Source organism: Diadema antillarum, unplaced genomic scaffold, assembly GCF_040938485.1.
Source record: "Diadema antillarum isolate AM-2024a unplaced genomic scaffold, OU_Dant_1.0 seq00001920_RagTag, whole genome shotgun sequence".
NCBI classification, from domain to species: domain Eukaryota; kingdom Metazoa; phylum Echinodermata; class Echinoidea; order Diadematoida; family Diadematidae; genus Diadema; species Diadema antillarum.
This window is the reverse complement of record NW_027272583.1, coordinates 62092-86471: the sequence shown is the minus strand read 5'-3', so window position 1 is coordinate 86471 and position 24380 is coordinate 62092. Positions and strand designations below refer to the sequence as shown.

At 37.7% G+C, this 24380-nt stretch overlaps 1 protein-coding gene across 1 annotated transcript in view; it reads left to right on the top strand.

Moving 5' to 3' along the window:
- LOC139713171 (uncharacterized) overlaps nt 1–9458 on the top strand; it is a 36991-nt gene extending 27533 nt beyond the window's left edge. Inside the window, exons 9-11 of the mRNA XM_071624919.1 lie at nt 1869–1937; nt 3556–3620; nt 9221–9458. Coding sequence (XP_071481020.1) covers nt 1869–1937; nt 3556–3620; nt 9221–9458 — 372 coding nt within the window. The remainder of the gene's footprint in view (nt 1–1868; nt 1938–3555; nt 3621–9220) is intronic.
- Nucleotides 9459–24380: the final 14922 nt, after the last annotated feature.

Genomic DNA, 24380 nt, shown 5'->3' with positions numbered 1-24380 from the left:
CTCTAAATTCACTCTTTTTGTTATTCACTCCTTTAAGAGTGAATATTTTCACTCGATTTTTTTTTTAGAGAGTAACCCAACTAAATACTGGAAAGAAAGCACACACTATGGAAAAGTGTTAACTGAGAAAAGAGGCTCTGAAGTACAAGCGCTTAATCTTTACCAAGCTGTGCTAGCTGTGCCGGGAAAGGGACAAAACACAGGATCTAAACCACCGGAGCAACAACAATTAATTGATTAGTAGATTAGCTGAAATTAAGCATGTTCTATTAGCACATTCTCCCCATGATTAATGCTAACTTTCAAAGCAGTAGCATGATCCTTTAAAAGTTATTAGACTTGAAAGTAAAGAGTGTGCAAAGGATTTCAAGACATAAAAAGCGGCCTCTAAGTCATACCCGTTTGTTCTACTCTCCCCCCCCCCCAAATAAAGAGTTGTAGGAAAACTGCTAAAAACACACTTTCCCATTCATGTTAAGATATAAAACTGAAGAATAATGTAGAAGAAGGATAGCTCTTTTAGAAAATATGAAAAACTCAAGATTGACTTGGTTGAACCATTTCGCTTTTTTGAGTCCACACTTAAAATCAAGGGGTGCGACTTTTTGTTTGTTCTGTGGTGCACAGTCACATTATGAAGTATATTTTGTACATTACCTATGCAAGTTAGCAAATGACCTTTTTAGATTGTTACGTAATTCTCGGGAATTTCTTCAGGGACGATGTGATTCCTTATTAAACAGATGTTATGTCAGAGTTGTTATTCAATGGCTCCAAAGTTGTACTTGACAAGGTCAGTCTTCCTTCTTTATTGAAAAGGCGTATTGTTTAAAAAGTATGCATAACATCTCTTAAATAGGGAGAAGCACATTGTCCCTGAAGAAATTCCTGAGAATTACATAATATATCCCAAATGCTGGGGGGGGGGGGGGGCACTTATATTTTTCGTTGAGTGTATAGTCGCATACTTCCCCAATTCCAATGTAAGATGTTGTAAAGTTTGAAATAAGAAGGAAACGTTTCAAGCATTGCCATTTGAATCATGTGTAATCTCAATCCGTACTGACGCTCGCCAATCAATGAAAGTTTTGTAAAAGAAAATGTATCAAAATGAACATTTCTTTGCAACGAAGGTGGATGTTCAAATTCATGAAATTCTTCCGTCGAGGTGCTTTTCATGCAACTGATTGACAATTTGATCTACATCGACGTAGATAAGCACTGAATTGATCAGTGTTTTAGTAGTCAGTAGTTAGCCATGATTAAAAAAAAGAAACATGAGCGTATAATTCGAGCAGGATTCGAACCTACAAATTTTGAATAATTACGCAGTACCCGCTGAATGCTATAAGGATTGGAACCACCGCTTGCTGTCGGGCGAAAGCTTGGTGGTCTAGTGGAGATGACGCCTGTCCGGAGAGGTCGTCGGTTCGAGTCCTGCTCGACTAAATACGCCCATACTTTTTTTTTTATCATGGCTACTACTAAATCACTGATCAATACAGTGTTTATTTTATTACTTATTTAGGGCGATTTGTCAACCAATTGCATTGAATGTGGATGTGCCATTCCATATTGGTATAAACATGTGATTCAAATGTTCAGTATGCTACCTATGAAACGATTTCCTTTGGAGAATATCAACATTTATCTATCTATAATTGAAGAGCTTACTATCAAAAGGCGCTAAATCCATTGAAAAATGATGATTTTAGCTCCTTTTGGAAGTAAGCTCTCCCTCTCCATCTCCCTCTCTCTCTCCCTCCCTCTCTCTCTCTCCCTCTCTCTCTCTCTCTCTCTCTCTCTCTCTCTCTTTATATATATATATATATATGAGCCTTTTGTTTATTCTTTCCATCATGCTACAGGTGGAATGCATCACCATCAGTGACAAGCCGTTAAACGAGTTGCTGGGTGGCTATCAAGGAGGCACTGAGGTATACATATTGTGTTTTTATCTCATCAATTATTATACCTTATGGATTATGAACTAGCATTGCCTAGCTTGACAAACAAAACAAAAATCAAAGCAAATGCTATGTTAAAAAAGGGCACACATTAATTGAACCCATTTCATCTACCAACCTCTGTACATGAGACAGTTTCGTGAATTTTATTTTTGATAGCCATATTTTTTCTCAGTAAAGAATCTGTGTTGTGCTATGCTGTGATGACGACATCATGTTTGGCACTACAGAATACGTCTTGAAGATCCCGTCCAATAAATTGATCTCTATTGCATTGTTGTTGATCATTAATGCAGTTCGCCCATTTTTATTCACAACTTAATTTTTGACATTATTTGTCTGCCAAATTCACGTATCAAGACTGGGCCGTGGCTTTCTATGCACCTTTGAGATTTTTATGTCAGGGCACACCTTTAGTTTCAACTTCGAAAATGTTTCAAACCTAAGTCACAATGGGTACGAACATGACATTAGGAAATACGGGTGACTTCAAAAGTGAATTATTGCAAATCGCTACCAGACACGTGCTGAAGCGACAGTCGGCCAAAGAATAATAGTTTGTACTTTTAATTGCATACTCGTATCACGTTTCCGACTCGATTTAGACAGTATATTCTCAGTATCGTATTTTCCATTTGTTCAGGATAATTTCAGGAATTTCATTTGGATTTGCAGTCTTAACCCAGTACAATTGATTCTTTCTAACATAAGTATATCAATATCGCAATGGTGATCAGTGAAGGGAACAAAGAGAAAGTTAAGGTGAGAAAAAGAAAAGAAAAAGGTAAAATACAGCAACGTTGCGTTTCATGCTTTTACATTATATATCAATATATCCTTCTCATTGATATCAAGGCCTACATTTTTTAACGACGTAATGTCAGTAACTTCAGAAGTAAAAAACAAAAGCAAAACATAATTACATAATACACTGCAGTTAAAGAAATGTGTTCCATTCCAAAAAATAATGAGTTCTAGGAGGTAAAATGCTTAGCATGAATTGGAAGAAATGTATCAAACAATATACTTAGTAGAAGGGAGACGAAACATTTCAATTTGTTGTGTATCATGATGGTATAGAAACAGTCATCTCCAGCAAAGCCTAGTTTCGGAAATGACGTGGGTAACCCAAAAGAGATGTATTGACGTCAACTCGCATGTTGTTGCTGAAAACATTCGCTTTTCGAGATCTTCTCCACATGCGCTGCTGCCTACGCAAAATATAAATGGAATTAGCCTTCTTATTTTGGTGCTTTCAAATTTGCGCAAAAGTAGGTTGCTAACTTCAGTTTCAGATATCATACGCAGTGTATACCCTGTAAAAGGTAAGTTATTTTGAGTGACGACATGCAACACCGCATATTTGCGTATTAATGACAGCAGTGCGGAGTTTCGTAAGCGAACAAATTTGGCTGAACTTTAAAGATAATATCACATGATTAACACTAGCAATGCTGACAATAAGAGTTCACGTAAACGAGGTATTTACATATTGTACTTGTTTGGATCAGACGAAAATTTACAAGTCATCCATAACTATCTGACAAAACTTGGTCATTCTATTCAATCTCCTCTCACTCTCCAATAGACACCCAGTGACGGAAACGACTCAGAAGGCGACAGCAGCTGCGAAACTGACCAGGGGTTTTGGCAGTAAAACGTGCACTCTCCGGATAAATCTGAAACAAAAAGTTAATGAAGCATGTTCCTATTCACGGAGTTGGTTTCTTTCAGAGGACCAGAAAAACGATGGACATAATCATGCAAGAGTAAGAAGCAAACAAACCCACAGAGTGAATTCAATGCTGGAGAGGGAAACTAACTAATGTTAAACGTCATTGAAAAGTCGCAGAGTTCTTAGACATTGATAGACAAGCCGCCGAAGGGGGTGGGGGGGGGGGGGGAGGTGAAGAAAGGAAATAAGGGAAGGGAGAGAATGAGAACATGAGAATGAAAGTTTGATAGCAGGCAAGAAGTAACATTCGAATCGGGAAAGAAAAGCAAGAAGGGGCAAAAATCAGTACGAAGGGAGGACGGGACGTATAGCACTGTACAGTGAAAGATCGGGGGAAAATCATTGAAGTGAAGGCCGGCAGATTGAGGGGATTGGACGGCACCCACTTTCCGAACACTTTCCTAACATTCCTAACACTTTCCTAACACTTTCCTAACATTTCCTAACATTCCTAAGGCTGCATTCACATAGGAGTATACTATTCGGCTATACGGTGCACGTTTTCGAGGGCACGCGAATAGACTGAATAGAACAATAGGATTTCCTAATACCGGTTCACATAAGAGGGCACTATTCGAAAATGCCGAATAGCTTAGTGTAGTACAGAATAGTGGGAATCGTGCTTGTCATTTCTCGAACAGCGTATACCATCTCTTGTTTATGAAATGATGAATACTTTTGTCTGGATTTGCCCTTTAGCAAAAATAAACATGTAGAATGACATTCTGATGCAGTTTAGAAAAAGATTGCTGGGATTGTTGGGCTAGGAGGAAGGATAGGGATCGAGTTGAAGGTGCGCCGGGTGATGGTGTACTGGGTCGACTTGCCATGCCCGAATAGCGTATGGCGAATAGCGAATAACGAATAGCGAATACCGTATAGCGTATACCGTATACTTCTATGTGAACGCATTATGCCCTGGTTCCTAGTGAGGAATCCACGTGCTGGACGACGCAACATCCAAGATTCAGAGAGCCTCAGTGAGCTAAGCTGAAATACAATCGACCCCGTTATAACGAAGTCCTAGGGACAGGTAGTTTTCTCCCGTTATATCGAAATTTCTTCATGACCAAACAAATAAACAATACAAACAAAATGAATTTTTTACTACGTTGTAACTGGAGTTTCGTTATTACCGTGTTTGTTGTAACGGGAGTGCATTGTAGTAATAATGGAGAGCTCTATCGATTTACTAGAAGCCTGTGCCTGTGCACTGACGAAAGTTGGAAAAAATAGAAAACGCTCACAAAATTAAATACGACAGATACCATCTTGAGTCGCTACTCCGACAGACAGAAACTTGCAAAGATGCTCTTTTATGGCCAAATGATTTACCTTGTTGATCGGTCTTGTAGATAAACTTGTGTTTCATGTGTTTACTTTAATTTGTGTTCCTTTTATAAGTTATCGTTAAAGTACAATAATGATTCTGTTTTCAAGAATTTTGTGTTTGTGTCATGCAGAATGATCAATTTATCGGTTTTCGAGGAGCAGAAATACGAACAGCAATCAAGACCTTGAGCTAGTAGATATATTGCTATAAAACAACAACCTACAACAGCAACACACACACACACACACACACACACACACACACGCACGCACGCACGCACTCACAGCACACCGGGCAACGTACTTAACAATATTATTACATTGTGTAGAAGAGCAATGTGTTTGGATTATGTTCCCAATTTCACTATGTTCGCACGTGTCCACCTGTTGATACAACATCCATAGTAAAACTTTTTACGTCAACATCAAGAAGTAATATCAACACTCTCACAAAGTTGCAAGAATGTTAGTAAAAAATTATAATAATTGACTTATGAATTTGCATTGTACATTTCGTACATGCAGTATTTTGATCAAAACTTTAAAGCGATCTTCGAATTACTTCTGAATCAGACAAGTGTCAGATAAGACGAATATTTTATCGAAAAACAACAAACAAAAAATACAATAACTCATAAAACCTGGAAGGGGATGAAGAACAAGGGCGTCACACACACACACACACACACACACACACACACACACACACACACACACAAAATGATTATATTACATTGCACACAGGAGCTTCCGCACAACATTCTTTTGTCACATAAAAAATTGAAATCTAAAATCATTATCCTACTCCAGTCATATCCGACTCCGGTGGACCATGCAATTCAGAATAATGTTCGTGTCCAATCAACATTAATGCGTACTGGTAGATCAGAAATTTGATTGTCACAATTGTCACTCTCATAGTTAATTGATTGACACGTAAATTATGATTAGCAATTCAATTATGATATATTTCGTATCTAGACGGTTTGACATGCTGAGACATTTGTTATTGAATTGCTTGTAATGCATGTACACGTGTATATAGAAAAATGTGTTGTTGTTTATAGACCACGAATACTATGTGTAAAGTATATATTAAAGAATGTTCATTGTAAAGATATTCCCTCGTAGTTCTTGGAAATTGCGTACAATGTGCCATTTCTCGCAATGGGACTCATCGTTATCATCCGTATAGCTCATAGGATGTTATCGCCTTTTGTCTTCTTCCTCGTTATGTATTATTTTCATGGAGACCTATTGCGTTTTGAAATGTCATAGATATCACTTGCTCTAGGACGTGCTTTCAGTCCTGGTTCTAGACTAGACTCGTTATTTTGTCATTTAATGAACACTCCTATAATGAGACTGTGGATTTGAATTTTAAATCGAATGAACCCAATCAAATCTACATGATTCACGGATCTGTACACTCCGGAAGTACATTAATATCATGCATGCATTGTGGGCCTTAGTCGATTGATGAAATTAGGTTTGCACCCTGCTCGAGAAATGGAGTTGGGTTAGAGCCTTGCTCGACAAGTGAAATCAGATTTGAACCCTGCTCGAGCAGTGCATTTGAATTGCACCTTGCTAGGAGTCAGATAGGGTTTGCAGTGTGGCTGAGAAGTGAACTTGGGTATATACTCATTTTAAACAGTGAACCTATTTCATTTCAATTCGAGTCATATCCGACTCAGGTCGCCCACTTGCATCATTGAATATCTAGATATAATATTCTTCTCGTCAAATCTAATTTTGGTAGCCGTTCAATCATGAAAAAAATACACAATTTCAGGGATATTTCAGTAACGGTATACCATTCCGATGAAAATACTATAATACATTCGGAGTCATTATGCGTTGCTGAATTAAGCTTTGTATAACTTGTTTCTAATGACCGGGACGTCCACGTTTCTAGATTTTACCGTTGCTGTTAATAGCGCGTTAGTTGTTAAAAAAGTACAGGAAATTGATATTGGTGTAGGTGTTTTTATATGCGTGTGTGCGTTGTTTATTCTATAATTCCATGTAATCGAGATGTCCTGCATAGGACATGTAGGACTTTTATCACATAATGTCCGTTATTCCGTTATTTAGCTGCTGCAATCGTATTCTCGAGTGTATTGTTGTCTCTCTTCAATGTATTTCCGAAATTCCTTCACAATTTTCTTTTTCCTCTGTACATTCAAAAACATACTGCAAAGCTACGGCTATAATTTTCCGATAAACATCATTTTGCAGGTCACTATCTCCATGGATTTACGTCCCTCTCCCCCTCTCTCTGTTGTCGTTATATGCCAGTGTTGTCTCTTATTGTCTTATTTACATATATTTCTCTGAATAGGGCTTCCGAATCAAAGTAAGTAGTATTGACTTTTTGTTTTCATTAGAAGGGCCAGTATTATGACAAGGGCTGGCTGTTCAGTAGGTCGATTCATTTTTCAAACAGAACGTATCTGTTCTAAAAGGAGATTTATTACAATGTTTGTTATGCTAATGATGTATCATAATTTCTCGCTATTGTCATACAAAGTTTCTTTATCAATTTGCCGCTAATGTATATTATGAAATATACATGTTATGTTTTGTCGAAAAATTTGAATAAATTTCCACTGACTTGAATCTTAAAGAACTCGTATTATAAACATGTCTAAAAATTCTTAAAACTCACCTCATAATGTTGTAAAAAAATTGATATCGGCTGCTTCGAGGCGGTATGGTTAAAATAACGATGAGTATGGTTACAAATTGCATAAAGGTAATTTCTCAACTTATGCCACGACTATGCCAATGATAATAATGCCAAGACTGGTATTACCCCATCTACAATGCCAGTCTGGCGAAGCCTGAACAGAATTTAGTCGGGGAAAGCTGTATCATTCTTACTGAAAGAAGTGGGGAAAACTAGTAATCAGATGTATGCTTGCCCAACCTCCAGATGCCCGGCAATGTGACATACATGTAGGTATATCATGTTCAAACATGACCAGAAGCTGTTTAGTGACAAAAAGGTGCACTGCAATATAAAAATCACATGAGGTATTATTGGATCTAGAAAGACCCTTCCACCAATTGAACATACACTGTAGCTACAAAAAGAAAAACCCTCAGCACCTTAAAAAAAAATCCTCTATGCAACAAAAAGAGAAACCCTTAGCCACATAAAAAAGAAAACATACATTTAAATAATGTCAGTTTGTAGCCAGATGTGAAGTTCCAAATTCAAGAAGATGAAGCAAAGCAGAGTATATTATGTATTTTGAAATATAAACCTTAAAAGCTTATGAGGGATTCTATTTTTTTATATTTGCAAGTCAACTATGTGCAGAGGTGATGAGAAGAATAGACTCTTTTTCTATACTAAGGAAAATATGCCTGGATATGCGTACAAGTGATATTTTATATTCTCATCCCTCGTTCAGAGATACATGTAAGTAGGAAAAAAAGATCATGTGCTTTAGAATATTATCTATGTGACATGAAAAGAAAGACGGATTTTTTTTTTAATCTGGATCAGAAACAGGAAAATGGATCAGAAAAATTCAGCCAAAAGTGAGACACCAACAAAAGTGGTGTTGTCACATTTTTGTTGTACACCTATCTCTGTCTTGCAGAGTGAGCTGGGTAGATTTAGGCGTGGGCCCTCTACACTGCAAAAAGTCCGGTGTTAAATAGTGAACACCGAGCTGGTGTTAAATTTTCGGTGCTCATTTATGGTGTTAAATTAACACCTCCGGGTGTCATTTCCAAATTTTAAACTGTTTTTTTGAAGAGTTTCTTATCCAACTGCACTTCTTGTTGATTTTTAAGTTAAACAAGACGATCAAGAATTTTACATTAGAATACTAGATTTTCGAAAAAAAATGTGAAAATAAATTTACACCACAGTAACACCAGCTGGTGTGGTCTCTTATTGAAGCTGGACGGGTGTTAAACCATTGATATTAACACCAACAAATATCAAATCAACACCATGTGGTGTCATTTTTGAATTAACACCAGTACAGTGTAAAAATAACACCAGATACAGTGTCAAATTAACACCACGAAGTGTCAGGTGAACACTTTTCAACACCATCACAGTGCATTTTCTACACCTGTGGGTGTGGTCCTCTATTGAAGTTTGATTGGTGTTAGATTTAACACCCGTGGTGTTAAATCTAACACCGATGTTTTTACATTGTAGTAGGAAAGTGTTCAAGAGCAAAGAAGTCGCCGCTCACCACCGCAAAGACAAAGTCCCATTGGACATGACAGCGGGGGAGTGCATGAAGGCCTACGCCCCCTCCCCGGGCTCCCCCACCAAGAGGGCCGTACCCGTGGTCCACTGGGTGCCCGTGCTGCCCGCCTCCCCGCCCCTCCAATGGGCCCGGGGTAGGGCGTGGGATCGGTGGAGGCGGAGGGGGAGCAACGACCTCACCTAGCAATACGGGCGATCTCAGAACATATTCCTGCTAACATAAGACCAGTGAGGGCGCCCTTACATAGTTTAGCAAAAGGTGTGTGTCATACCTGTCATTTCTATCTTTAATCCTATTGGGAATTGACAGTTCAGAGTTTACCCTAAATGTGAGAGTTTTGCTGAAAATGTGTTTGGTATCCCCACAAAGTGGAGTTAATTAGACTTAAAGGGATGATACAACTTTTGTTGAGATAGGGTTTCAATTTGTGTGTGTGTGTGTGTGTGTGTGTGTGTGTGTGTGTGTGTGTGTGTGCGTATGTGTATGTGTGTGTATGTGTCCAAGACGATAAGAAACTACTCATGAAATATGAAAGAACATACAATTATAAGAGAAAAGTTTATTTGATGAAAGAAATTGCTTTTGAAATGGCTGACATATCCAAAATTCAAAGTCCAAAATCAAAGTGGCCACAACCAAAACTTGTCATCCCTCTAACGTGTGCTTTTGTCCTTGTTTGATGGGCTCTTTCCTGTTTATGACATCATCGCACAAACTGTTTAAGGTGCATTCTTGCAATGAGAGTTAGATGTAAAATTTATCAATAAGTAAAACATTATAAAATCAATTATGATGCTACAGTTTGATTAGTTAGAAATGCAATTTCATATGAAGAGAGCAGGGCAGAAATAATGTTGGTTGGACGTGGATTTCAGATCCATGCACACAACTGTGAACTTGAACAGCCTGCGGAAAAAAAAAATGCCACATTTACTGAAGATTGACGTCTCGCTTTACATCAACAAAAATGCTCTTAAGATAGTAAAAGTAGTGGTTTAAGAAGAATTTGTCCACATTGGGTTTGGGACTCTTGGATTTGTTGTTGTTGTTGTTGTTGTTGTTGTTGTTGTTGTTGTTGTTGTTGTTGTTGTTGTTGTTGTTGTTGTTGTTGTTGTTGATATATATACCAGAGAAGGGAGTTCATTTAAGATGTCCTTGTACGTATATGTAGCCTTGCTTGATTAACAGTTATTAACTCCAATCGTTACTGCCACCTAAACTACCCGATCAGCTTTCAAATTTGTTGCATGCTTCCATAGCTCTCACCACTAGTTGCTCTTTGGATGAATCTCTAAAGCCATCTACTAAGAGCCTGACTGTAATTCTAATCCCGGATACCTGCACAAAGCCTCATGAGGCCCAGTACTCAATGAATACTAAAGTATGCATGAGTTTCATTTGTCGACAGAATGTCGTTTCTACTTTTGAAAGTTTTGTTTTCATGATTACAAGTCCGAGATTGATGCCTCTAAAGTTATCAGACTCAGTCAAACCGAAAGTTGGGCAGCCTGTGCAATGTTCTACCCTTGGAAAGTGTGTGGTGTCCGTTTCCTGTACACTTTGGTGGAAAGGAAATGCCTCAACAACCAAAAAAATAAATAAATAAATAAATACAAAATGAATAAATAAAGCAGTTTCTATTAAAAGCCAAAACATATATTAGGAGACCCATGCTTCAAATTGAGAGTCATATCATGAATATTGGAATTACAGCTTGGATATTTTTGTGACTAAAGTGACAGAGGTGAGATTGTGAATGCATGCACAATCCACAAAAGACTTGTTCTGCCTTTCCATTGCTCACAACGTCAGTGAATGACATACCGGTACTTACATTCATGCAGGTGTGGCTTAAAATTACGAGTGTGACCATAATCTTGTGAGATTGTTTTGTGTGTATATGTTATATGGGGATGGGGGTGGGGAGAGGGGCAGTAGTTTTGAGGTATGCACACACATACACACACAAATGCACACACTTCCCAGTGTCGTGTATGTACTGTGCAGTTATAACTTCAATTCCAAAAGATGTAGGAGAGCTACCTTGTACATGTAAACTGTAAAGGAATGAATTTGTGGCTACAAATAATGCAAGCAGTTATCCGTAATTTCAGCATAGCATAGTAGCGTCATTAGTCACATGAAATATAAAAAATATTTTGTGTTTTCTCTGCAGGTGATAACATTGCAATGTCACATTTTGTAGTAGATACTGTTTCTGGTTGTTCTGGTTTTTTTTTTTTTTAAGTATCCAAATGGGTCACATTTTCTTATGCAGCTTTCAGAACAAAGGAGGTATTAAAATGCATTAATGCAAATTCAACCGATACCACTTTATGACACGGGGTAATCCCAGTAGACCGACACTCACGAGTCATACAGCCTACGAGTTCGACATTAAAAACAGGTCCATGAGTTATACAGCTCACGCGTCATACAGCCCATGAGTTCGATACTAGGTAAATAAAGCCCATGAGACCGACACTGAGTGAACACAGCCCACGAGTTCGACAGATACAACACGGCGCGTAATGTGTCGGTCTCGTGGGCCTTGTTGGCTTAGTGTTAAACTGATGATGGTGGGCTGTATGACTCCTGAGCTGTATAACTCATGGGCTGTATGACTTGTGAGCTGTATGACTCTTGGAATGTGTGATTCGTGGGTGTCGGTCTCGTGACGTACACCCGGCAAACACTCGATGGGTATAGAAGACATTGTATTGATAGTCAAGGCGCTAATTCCCTGTACGGGCCTTAAGGAGTTCGTTCAACCCACCCCGCAGAAAAGGTTTGACCACACAGAGTGGTAGATGGGACCTCCAGGAACACCCCCAGGTAGTATGGGAGTCGAAATTGTGGTATCAATAAAATTTTACAGGCCATTTTTCATTGTTTTTAGTTGGCAAAAACGTAAAAAAGTCTGCGCGCACCAACACTACTAGACGCACCACTGGCACTTGCAGAAAGCTCTACGGGACGTACAGTGCCGGTGGTGCGTGTAGTAGTCTTGGCGCAGACATTTTTTTAAGACCAAAAAAGGGTTTGTGCATGAAAACTGAAGACCCTATCACACCTTTCCGGGTAAGCTACGCCGGCTTGTAACGAGTATGGATTTTCCAGCAATCAGGAAAATTTTCTGCGGACGGAAAAGGATGTTGGCGAATTCCGTACTTGCCTCTTACCTGGTAGATTCGTGCTACTTGCCTGGTACTTGCGTGTATTCCGTGTGACCTGCGTGAAAGCTTCGAAATCGAATCGTTTTCAGTTACGAGCGACATACGGGCGACTGCAAAGTACCTGCGTGGGAGCTGCCTGCGAGGTGCTATCACTTAGGGCCTCCTACTTGTGTTCTGCGTGTACCTCTGCGGGCAAACGCGACTCACATGGAACAAGTTTTGAGCATGCTCAAGGCCTTGTCAAACCGTGCCTGGGGAAGCCTTGCGGGTTCACTTGTGAGGAAACAAAAATAGCTACCCGGAATTCCTTGCAGATGGTCCGCATCTGACAGTATACTCACCACGTTTCTCGCCCGTAGTTGCCCGGAGGTGCGCACGCTAGTCCGATTTACCCGCAGCCAAGTTTTGAGCATGTCCATGCAAAACTTTTTTCCGAGTGAGTCGCGGGGATTGCCTGCAGAGGTCCACGCAGAACACAAGTAGGAGGCCCGTAGCTGCCTCAAGCAGTCACAAGCAGTTGGACCGCTTGAAGTACGTAAGTTGCCCGTAGATTTATGCAAATCAACCAAGCTTAAGTAGCATGGATTCAGCATGATGGACACACACGACACTCGCCCAAACCTAACCTAAGCCTTTTCCGCCCGCAAAAGAAAAAAAAAATAAATAAGATAAAATAAAATCTCCTGCGTCCTGGAAAATCCCCACTCGTAAACTACCTGCGTAGGTTGCCCGGAAAGGTGTGGCAGAGCCTCAAATTGATTGCAGGTAAATAGGACTTGACTACGTAACTCCGGGTTACTATACAGGCGAGATGCATACTAGGTACTGTCATGTGCGGGTTATCTGCGGGGACCTCCGTGTCGCAAAAATTCTTCTTCGCCAGTCGCACGCAAGGCTTGGATGTGACAGTACGTCTTTTACTTTTCATGACAAGTGGTAGGTGACGCTGGTCGCTATCATTTAAAAGTAGATTGTTAAGAAGCGGATAAGATTGAACAGAAAGTATCTTTCAAAAAGAGATAAAAGCTTGAAATTTGGCGTCAATTTTGCTAATGTGTCATACTTTGTGACAAAAATAACACACACACACAAAATTAAGATGGCAGCCATTCATCAAGGTTGTCGTCAATGTATACGTTACGTAAACGGTAATTCTCAATTTATGATTTGATTAAATTGTCACTTTTAATATAAAGGTAAAATAAAATATGGGCATTAGTTCTTAAGTATTGACAGCTGAATCTTGATTGGATATTTCTGGTTGCCATGGCAACAGGAAAAAACTTTTTTTTTTTTTTTTTACAATAATCAATAGAAATGTTTGTTTTTAATTCATCTATCTAAAAAAAAACCTGAACAATGAATACCAAAGTTTGCAGCAGTTGGAGGCATTTTTTGGATTATCAATCACCTGTATACATCTGGTTACCATGGTAACCATGCACAATATTTTAACTTACAATGTATCCCATTGTTTTGCTGACATCTCTAGCAACATATATATATATATATATATATATATATATATATGGTTTTACGGTGTTTTGATGAATTATTCATGAAACAACTGCAAAAAACTGTGAATATGTTGTAATTTTCAGTGCCAGCCGTAACCGACCCCAGTCTAGTTTCTAGTCGTTTTTATTTCGTTTTCATCTCTCCGAGTTGCAGCTTGCGCATGTGTAGAAGCCCACTTTATTGTGCTAAGCCGAGCGAAGGCGCGTACCAAGTGATTGCGACGCCCGAACGATTTGGGGTCACAATCACTTGGTACAGTATACAACCTCACTCGGCTTGCTGCAACTCGGAAGAAATAAACACGAAATAAAAACGACTAGAAACTAAACTACACTGACCCCAGCTAGTGAGTTTGCAGGCAAAAACCCTTGTTTGCCGAGGAAAAAGTCTGCGTGCGCTAAGACTACTACACGCACCACTGGCACTGGCGCCTGTAGCAGTGCTAGTAGTGCGTGTAGTAGTCTTGACATGCGCAGATTCTTTTTCGAACAATAAGGTCTTGTCGCAACTTAAATGGCCTGTAAAATTTTATTGATACCACAATTTCGAATCACATACTACAATTTCGAATCACATACTACCTAGGGGTGTTCCAGAGAGTCCAACCGACCACCCTATGCAGTCAAGCCTTTTCTGCGGGGTGGGTTGAACGAAGTCATTTTTTCTGGGTCCCTGCGCCTGGACTATGAACATCTAATATATATACATGTCATATTTTCGTCCTTGATGTCTGCCAATGCCTTAAAGGCGTCAATGTCCCTCAAGTTTCGCTTCCTTTCACACCGATGGCATGTTATCTCCACTGATTTTCCTTTTGTTAAACAAATGGATTCGAACTTTTGTTGTGATGAACTTAATCTTCTGCAGAGCCGGGAGGATCTGATTGTGCTTAAATTTCCCTGCTAATCTCATCAAGGAAACTCAAGAGCTGGAGTTCCACCTGGCTATTTATTCAAACTGCAGCCAGTTTTGTAGGGATGCTCAAAAGAATGCCAATTTCGTGCTTTTGATAATCGGGGTTTGATGCCACGACCTTCTCGAGCAATCTGAAGATTCATTTTGAACTCAAACATCATATGCCAGTGTTTGTTACTTATTCATAAAATGGAATGAAATTTTACGTACCGAATATGTCCAGCTGAGAATTTTATGTTTTTCTTACAGTACTCTTTGCGCAATTCTATTCAAGTGTCTTCTATTCTCTTCTATTCTATTATATTCATCCCTCTGTCTTTACAATATGCACCACTTAGGGATGGTGAAAAGAATATCATAATCTTGTGAAGACATAGTAATTATCTTCATTATTTTATATACTGGCTGACCATTGTGCAATGAAACATGGATAGATTGTCTTTCTATCATCAGAGGTGGATCTAGCAATCCAGTTGCCACATATTTGAGTGTCAGAGTTCATTTCAAATGGGTCCGCCAAAGGGAATAGGACAGTTGTTTCCCCATCCCTTACATTCAACTTCTTTGATCTTACTTTGCTCTCTTGTAAAACACGTGAAGCTGCTAAAATGCTTTGAAAGAGAAACTGCTTCATCATAGGGGTAGATCTGATGTGGATATGATAGAACGAGTAAAACCCTTTCTGTTGGACAATGTTAAACGCAGTGTGGCGTTTACGATAGAAATCGGCACTCAAAGCACACGAGTTTGGAATTATGGAATTTGGATATTTCAAGTGCTTTTACAGAAAAGTTCTGGTAAACACACAATCAATGCACTACAGCTAGGCACAGGCGACTCCCGTTATAACGAAATCCTCGTGACCAGAAGGTTTCCTTTCGTTATGCGATGTATCGAAAATTTAATTTTGTTGTAGCAGAACAGTAAAGTAAATCACGAAGATAGTATTACAGATTATTTTAGGATTGTAGGAAGTAAGTTTTTCCTGCGTTGTACAGTAACTAAGCATTTCGCCATAACCTATTCGGTATAACGGGAGCGCAGTGATCATTATAATAATTATCCTATCGCTTGTCATGATAAAAATGTGGCCAAACGCTCTCACAAGTTTTGTAGGCCATACCATATCGATATAATTTGAAAACCACTTAAGTGAATAATTCAGCAACATTAGTTTCCCTCTAATGCATAAAATTTTGAGACAGTCAATACTGCAATATCATTACATCTCTATAGGTAATTTGATGTGAAATATTTTTTACTCATTTAAGTTAGAAAAGTAGATTTTCAACACACACACACACACACACATATGTATATATATATATATATATATATATATATATATATAATATATATATATATATATGTATTTGTTCTTTTTTTTTGCAATTCATTCGACAACTGCGGGTTGTGAGGTGACGACGATACAATAATCATCTCATCTAATGTTCATACATTTTGTGACAATGAGCAATATCACTGTTTACAGGAAACATGTGAAACTAAATGAACAGACTCAAAGAAAAAATAAATGTGAATCTCTCTGTGAATTGTTCCCCTATTCTAATGAAACTATCTCGGTCTAAATTCATTGAATGTTACTCTTCTCACTACAGTAACCTTGTATGGAGAAACCGATCTTCACTTCAGAAGCAAAAGAGATCAGATGGTGAGAAAAGGCTTTTATTAATTAAGGAGTTCTTAATAGCGGTCATTTTGTTGAGACAGGTGCCCCTATCTAAGATGGTCGCAACACAATTGCATCTTGAAGGTGACAGAGAATTAAAGGGGATGGAGTTGAATGGAGGCAAAAAATCCTTCAAACGTCTGCGAAGTGTTAACTCATTGTATCGAGGGATTAGGATCGCCGCCAAGTAATAAAAATAATTGGGGTCAAATCGACGAAACTCTTTTCCTAAGACACAGTATCTTGTTATGAAACCTATATTCGATTGTTACATGATTTGAATGAGACACGTCTCTCATGGATGAAGGATCCTTCATCCAAGAGAGATGTGTCTCATTCAAACCATGTAAAAGAGGAATAGAAAGCTAGAATGGCGCCTCGCTCCGCCAGACCGTCCTCATCCTTATACACTGAAAACATTTTGATACAACTGTAAAACACGCCTACATAAAATTTGTTGGCAAAGGTACTAAACTGTACATGTGCTATCTAAACTCACTATAAATCTGGGGAACATCTATAGTTTCTATAATAATACAATTGCAACTCCGCCTTTCCTATCATTTCAGTTTTCTGTGTTGGTGAATTTCATGGTGAAATTTTTATTCATATATTAACAAGAGAAACATATGGTTATCCTTCAAGGAATATGTCAAGCCTCAAGAGGGCTGGATTACTTCTATAGTGATGTCACTGCCAGTGAGCTTAAACATAAGTATAATTGAAATAGTTTGCAAATTCATATCTGCATTTTCTTACTTTGTGCTGTGTTTGTATACACCTCCCAGTGCTTTCCACTAAAACAAAAGTAAATAAAACAAAGGAAAAAGGGAATTTTGGAAGCAGCAACAAGTCTCTAAATATTAAGATTTAGTGAGTGTATGAAATAAATTCCGACACAATTGTAATATTATACAAATTGTGTCGACCTACATTTAAAACACACTGAAAATCAAGTGCGAACTTTATCATAAAAATTAATGAATAAAATTTTCCATGAAAGGCGATGTGTGTGTGTTCACGTGCAAGATACAGAAATGGGTATTTGACTGATGATTGGTATTTTTTCATTGTTTCACCCTATGGAAATGTATAATAAACCAATGATCTTTTGGTTGTTTCTGTTGCTTTGTTTTGGGTGTGTTTCACGGTTTTGTTTTTGTTTTTTGCTATGTTTTTCTTTCTCTTTTTTTTTGGGGGGGGGGGATCTAGAGTTCTTTAAAATGTGATTAACTGATGGAAATTCAAGCCTAGATAAGGTACTATTACAATGATTTGGTACACAAAATCAGGAATAAAAACACAAATATGTTGATTCATATAATTGCCAGACATTGATATAGGCTGACTCATGTTTATTGCAAAATAACATACAAATTAACAGTCAAAATCCACCTTCACATACATAAGGATTGAGAGAATGCAGCAATATTAGTGGAACACATCAGTGAAAGTTTGAGGAAAATTGGACAATCCGTTCAAAAGTTACGAATACTTTAAGTATCTGCGCAGTCACTGCTGGGAGAGAAGACTACTACAGTGTATGATGTCACATGCGTACAACTATATAAGGAAAATAAAAAGAGAATTTCACAAAACTTTACTTTTTGAATAAAGTGCACATTTCTTCAACTTGCTACTGACGTATGTTAAGGGTAATATTATTCCCCCTGCCTTCTGAAAGAGAGAAGTCGAGTGTTCTTTTGTTATGCGAGAAAAATGGAAATATGTTGAATTTTCTTTATTCTTTCTTTATATCGTTGTACTCATGTGACATCACAAGCTATACTAGTCTTTATATCCAGCCGTGACAGAGCAGAAACTTCAAAATTCGTAACCTTTTGAACGGATTGTCCGATTTTGCTCAAACTCTCTCTGATGTGTTCTACTAATATTGCTGCATTCACTCAACCCACATGTCAATGAAGGTGAACTTGTCCTTTAATTTCATATAATTTCCCAAAGCATGTGACTGACGATGATGGGTATAATCCAGATTATCCATGTTCACTCAAAACATCATCTGCAACTTGCATGACATAGCAGTATGAAAGCCAAGGAAACCTTGAAGCTTTATGGAGGAAAAAAAAAACCCTGAAAGAAGCAAAACACTTAACATCTCTTTACTTGTCATTACAATACGATGACTTGATAGAATGCAACAGGTCCTACAGTGCTACCAGCACAATGGTTATAGCCCATATCCTTCTGTACTGAAATACAACGTACAAGTAGGCCGATATGGTCAATATTCAGTGAATGCCTCATGATTAGGTATTTGTCAGTTCCAATCTAAAACATTTTAGTCCCCGCATCCAGTGTGCATGTTTTAGTTTCTGCTATGTCATACAAGCCTCAATCATGCTGTGTAAGGTTTCTGGGATATTCCTAATCACCCACACACACAAAAAAAAAACAACAACAACAAAACAACAACATGATATTTGAATATATCAATTATGCAGCCAGTTACATGCAATCAACCACTGGTTTCTACAAGGACATTATTCATCTCCAGTGTGACTACCATTACTACCTGAGAATGTCATGCACAACATTAAATTGTAAACTTCATTGTAGTACAATGTACATCTATGGCAATTGGTCCTTTCTTGAAATGCAAACAGCTAACATTTGAAACCACAGACTGAAAAGAAAATTAGAAGAAAACTATACTGGTAATGGTAAAGAATAGATTCTCTTACATTCAATCACATGACATTGTCACATGATATTTGACAGGCAGGGCACAGTTCTCTCTGTTTTTTCATGTTTTTGTTTGTTTGTTTGTTTGTTTGTTTGTTTGTTTGTTTGTTTGTTGTTGTTTGTTGTTGTTTTTTTTTTGCTAATAAGTGAGATACAGGTAAAGAGGAATTCTCCATTGTGAAACAAAAATGATAAATCATGAGGTAAATAGAGCAGGCTTTCTACTATGGACTGTATATATATTATATCTCTTCTGTATAGAAAAATATATTGTTTGCACTTGTCTGCTGGAAAACACCACATGCATCATGTACAGAATCCTACAAATGTTTTTTTTTAATTCTTTTCTGCTTATTCATTGTACAGGACCATTTGGGCAATAATGGTGCAACACAACGACATGTACAACCTTATGCCTCTCAATCTCATGCAGTGTTTTCATTCAAACCAATTTACGACAGTATATCCAAGTTTTGGATAATGAGAATGAAGAAAGTGAAATATCTATATAATTTGATTGATGATTCTTTCGTTGGTGCAAGAAATGTCATAGGAAATCAGTTTGTTTTTAAAGAAGTTTTGGGTTAAAAAAGCACTACAAATGTAAAAACATGACTACTAGTTCCATAAAAAGAAATAAGGTTATAAGCCAATATGATAACAAGTATCAAAACATAATCAAGACAAAACAATAAAATCGAACATTAATTACTTGTACTATAGGGCCTAAAGGAGGTATTCCAATAAATTTGAGAAGACAAGTGAACCAGTCTATTGCTTGTAGCTTTCTCTCTGTCAAAAGCATACCTCTGCAATTTCAGTAGTGGATGCTAATTACAATCACAAACATCCAGACACACAGCTGTGTAGTTAAACAGCTGATGGCTTATCAAGGACAAGATTTCACTATACTACTTGAATTCATCAGAACTTAAAGTCACAGTCTCATCATCTTAAGAATGCCTGAAATAAGGTCGGAGAGTGTGTAGAGACAGCTAAAACATACATCGCATTTATACAGCGACTGGGCTGTGTATAGTTAACGCAGCCACAAATGCAGATATGTTTCTGACACATTTAAATCAGTGTCCATAGCATAACAACAGCAGCGACAACTTATAATTCTATATCTCACAGATTACCTTATATTGCCCCTGTATTTGCTTTTCATGGTTAAATTTTGGTACATTTCTGTAGTCTCAGCTGTAATTGCACCTTCACTGAGTTGATTTCTGACAAGATTATCTTATAATAAAAAGATTGAACATTTTCTGAGAATTCTGATTTCGTTTAATCCCCATGTACAAGAGGAAAAACAAACTCTTTTGTTTGTTGTTAAATGCAGCAATATAATTTGTGATATCCACTTATCTTTAGTTGATTCCTTGTGCACTTTCTTAATACATGTATTGCTGTACAAGCTGGGCCATTAATTCCAACAGCTTTCAAGTAATCTCAATATCCAAAAAGTTAGGCTATAAATTGACCTTCACCCTGCTGATTTGAGCAAGGTTGATTCAATACATTGTACCATGATTTTCACTGACACATTTTCCCACCAAAACAGGTTTAAATGAAAATCATCAAATTCTTCTTCACTTGACTGATAAGATCTTACCATGTCTCACTTTAACATTATAATAATAATAATACTTCAGTACTCATATATTGTGTAGAGCACATCACTTCTGCAGTGTCTCTATCCGCTTTAGGCTGCGTTCACATAGAAGTATTCGGTATTCGGTATTCGGTGTTCGCTATTCGAGTACCGAATACACCATCACCCGCACCGTCAACTCACCATCCCATGTAGTGAGGATTTCTTCCTCCTACATCGCAGCAAATCTTATTAAAAATTTCGAAACTGCATCAGAATGTCAGTCTTCATGCTTATATTTGCTAACGGGCAAAGCCAGACCAAAATTGTCATTATTTCATAAACGAGAGACGGTATACGCTGCAAGAAAATCGAACAAGCTCGATTCCCACTTTGCTATACTTTTCGCAGGTATTCGGTACTTTCGAATAGTGCCCTCCTATGTGAACCGGTGTGAGGAAATCCTATCGTTCGATTCAAGCTATTCGCGTGCCCTCGAAAAACGAGCCCGAATACCCGAATAGTATACATACTTCTATGTGAACGCAGCTTTAAGGGAGAGGATTGAAAACGGACAAAGAAATTATAGATCTTCTTCAGATCTTACACATGGTAGAGTATCTTGCTCAGCAAAGCAAAGATGTAGCATTCATACATACATACACAAAGAAATATTAATAGAGTTACTTGGCAATGCACGGCGCCACTAAATACTCACTGGATTATGGTCAAAAGGGAAACAGGATCAACATTGTCATTCCAATTGAATCCTTGTAAAGCATTTGTGCACATACTAAGAAAGTCATTGAAGGCTGGTATTTACAGCTGGAATTAAAACTCATATCTTTGGTCATAAGCTCAGTTAACTTCAATTTGTAATTTTTGCCTTCAAAATGTCAAGAGTCCCAAATACTCATTTCTCCCCTCCCCCCCCCCCCCCACACACACACACTCTAGCTGCTGTGATCGCATTGGAGTTAGCATCCCCTTGGAGGCCACACCCTTTTGCCATCCACCATTTTCACAATGCATTCAAATCAGCATTCAAACTGATGATTTCAATTACAACCAAACCAGTTCTTCTCATTAAGGTTTGATGCTAACAGACCAAAATCATTGTATGTGCTTTTAGTAATTGGAATATTGAAAATTCATATATTCCTAAGAGTCATTTCTAATTAAGGATGGACTGTATATAATTTGCACATATCTTTCTGATTGTAAAGCGTACCTGGGACAACTTGACTGTTATTAGGTCCCGAGCAGAACCTAAACATTGATAAATCTGAATACAATATACAAAACAGATAGGATATATCACAGCACTACAAAATATGCAAGTCATAGCAATTTGCATGAGTTCAATTTTCACAGTCTTGCATTTGTAATTGTTTCTATTAATACTGAAGAAAAAGAAAATTGCTCTGATAAAAGCCATTGTAATGCAGAAACACAAAAGTTAAGTAGACTACCATAAATACATTCTAATGCTGTTCAGAAGAATATATGGACAAGATTATATCATGCAGACAGATTTACTTGAAAGCATGTTACACACTATACAAAATATCTTCAAAATATTTTCTAATAGCATCTGCCTGTCTGAAATTCACCTAATTCAGACCAGTCAATTTGTTTCCAAACAGAGCATTTTTAATGTTTTTGTGACATCCTTTTGTACCAACTGTCAACTTACAAATATATCTGCCTGTGATACAAAGACTGCTTTCCGTATTTAGGATGGTCTTTATAAACAGGTTTCACAGTGCATGCAAGATACATGTACAGTAGTTGTGTGCGTATACAGGCAGGCGTATAAACAACATAATGGAAGATTCAGCATTATAATTAAACACATACATGCATATATCTAGATAGTTTTAAGAAGAAAAAAATGTTTTTCTTTTTTTTTCCAAAGATACAAAATTAATGTTGTTTCTCAAAGGATCTGGAGAAACACTGGAAGATAAAAACACAGTATATATATATATATAGGCACATCAAACAAAATATAAAATAGAAACATTATAATTCTCTAATACTTTGAATATATTCAATATGAAATGCTGTGTGTTGATAGACAGCAACATGAAAAAGAAACAAATGATTTCATGGGACTTTGGACCCACAAAAAAAAAATAATATGAATAGCAGTTCCTTGTTTAGCTCCACTATTTCCTGATCATCATTTCGAGCTTGTAAAGCAAGAAATTTTCCTGGCATGAAATTTTCACGAACTGTCACTGGCATTCAATGCAGACAGTGTAGACAGAACTTTAACATGTTTTAATTTGGCAAAATCAAGCTATTGCGAAATTTGCATTTCCAAATTAAAGTGCATGTAAACATTTCTGCTTATACACTCTACAGTAATCATCACGATAAACAATGACAAATGTCATAACTGATAATTCCAGATCATTTCAGTGTTGATCATCAAAACAGGACAAATGCTAATGACCTGTCCCTACATTGCTATTATTTTGCTGCAATCCATCATGTGCATAGAAGTAATCACTTTGAGAGAAAAATGAAAAATAAATGAAAGAGTGAGAATATGTGATCTAAAATAGTATACAAAATGAATTTGAAATCCCCCCCCCCACACATACACACACACAAAGAGAAAAGTTTGGTCAAAGGAAGGAAATATTTGATCTGCAAATTCGACAGTTTTTTTTCCTGTTCCCTTTCATATCTGTAGCCATGGCAATGCAAAATATTTGATCACTGGACAAGTGTGCAAATACACTCCGAGTCCTACAATTGACAAGTGTGACACTAGCCCTGTCTCACAGGTGGGTCTCCACTCAACATGTGAGGTCTAAGACAAGGAGAAGTCTACATGTATCACACGCGTATAAAAAGCAGAGCATGCGTTAGAGTGATGTGTGTATGGTGTGTCGCCAGCCACCTTTATTGAGGGCAAGTTGATTTTGCTGCTACACCTTTTTTTTTTTTTTTTGGGGGGGGGGGGGGGGTACTAGTCTTCAATGGGTTCAAAGAAAAAGAATCATGTTACAGCTGTATGTCCTTCCTCTTTCGTTTCACATCTTTACGATGTTAGAGTGGCCAAAGGGGGGACGGTGTCTATGTTTTTTCCTTTATCAGTTCTGTTACATGAGAAGCTTGTCATATACGGTGTACAGTTTGCTTCCATCCATGGTCTATTTTCATAAATACCTTTGTGAGCCAAAACAAGGTTATCATTTGCTGATAGACTCTAATCAAGTGGTGCACTGCATGAGATAAATTTATTCAGCTGCAAATTTGATGGCACCACTCTTAACCACAACTGTATGGTTAGATAGTCATGGGTCTTTATTCTGATGTTGGTGCATAATTAAATTTGTTGCTTCTTTCTTTGTCTGTTGATTACAAATTTGCATAAACAGTTCTCGGTTGATTTCGACATATTTCTAAGGGCTGGCAGATGCGATGGAGGTGACGAAAGAAATACGAATATTTTTGGTGATGATACAGATCACTGTGTGGAACCAGAA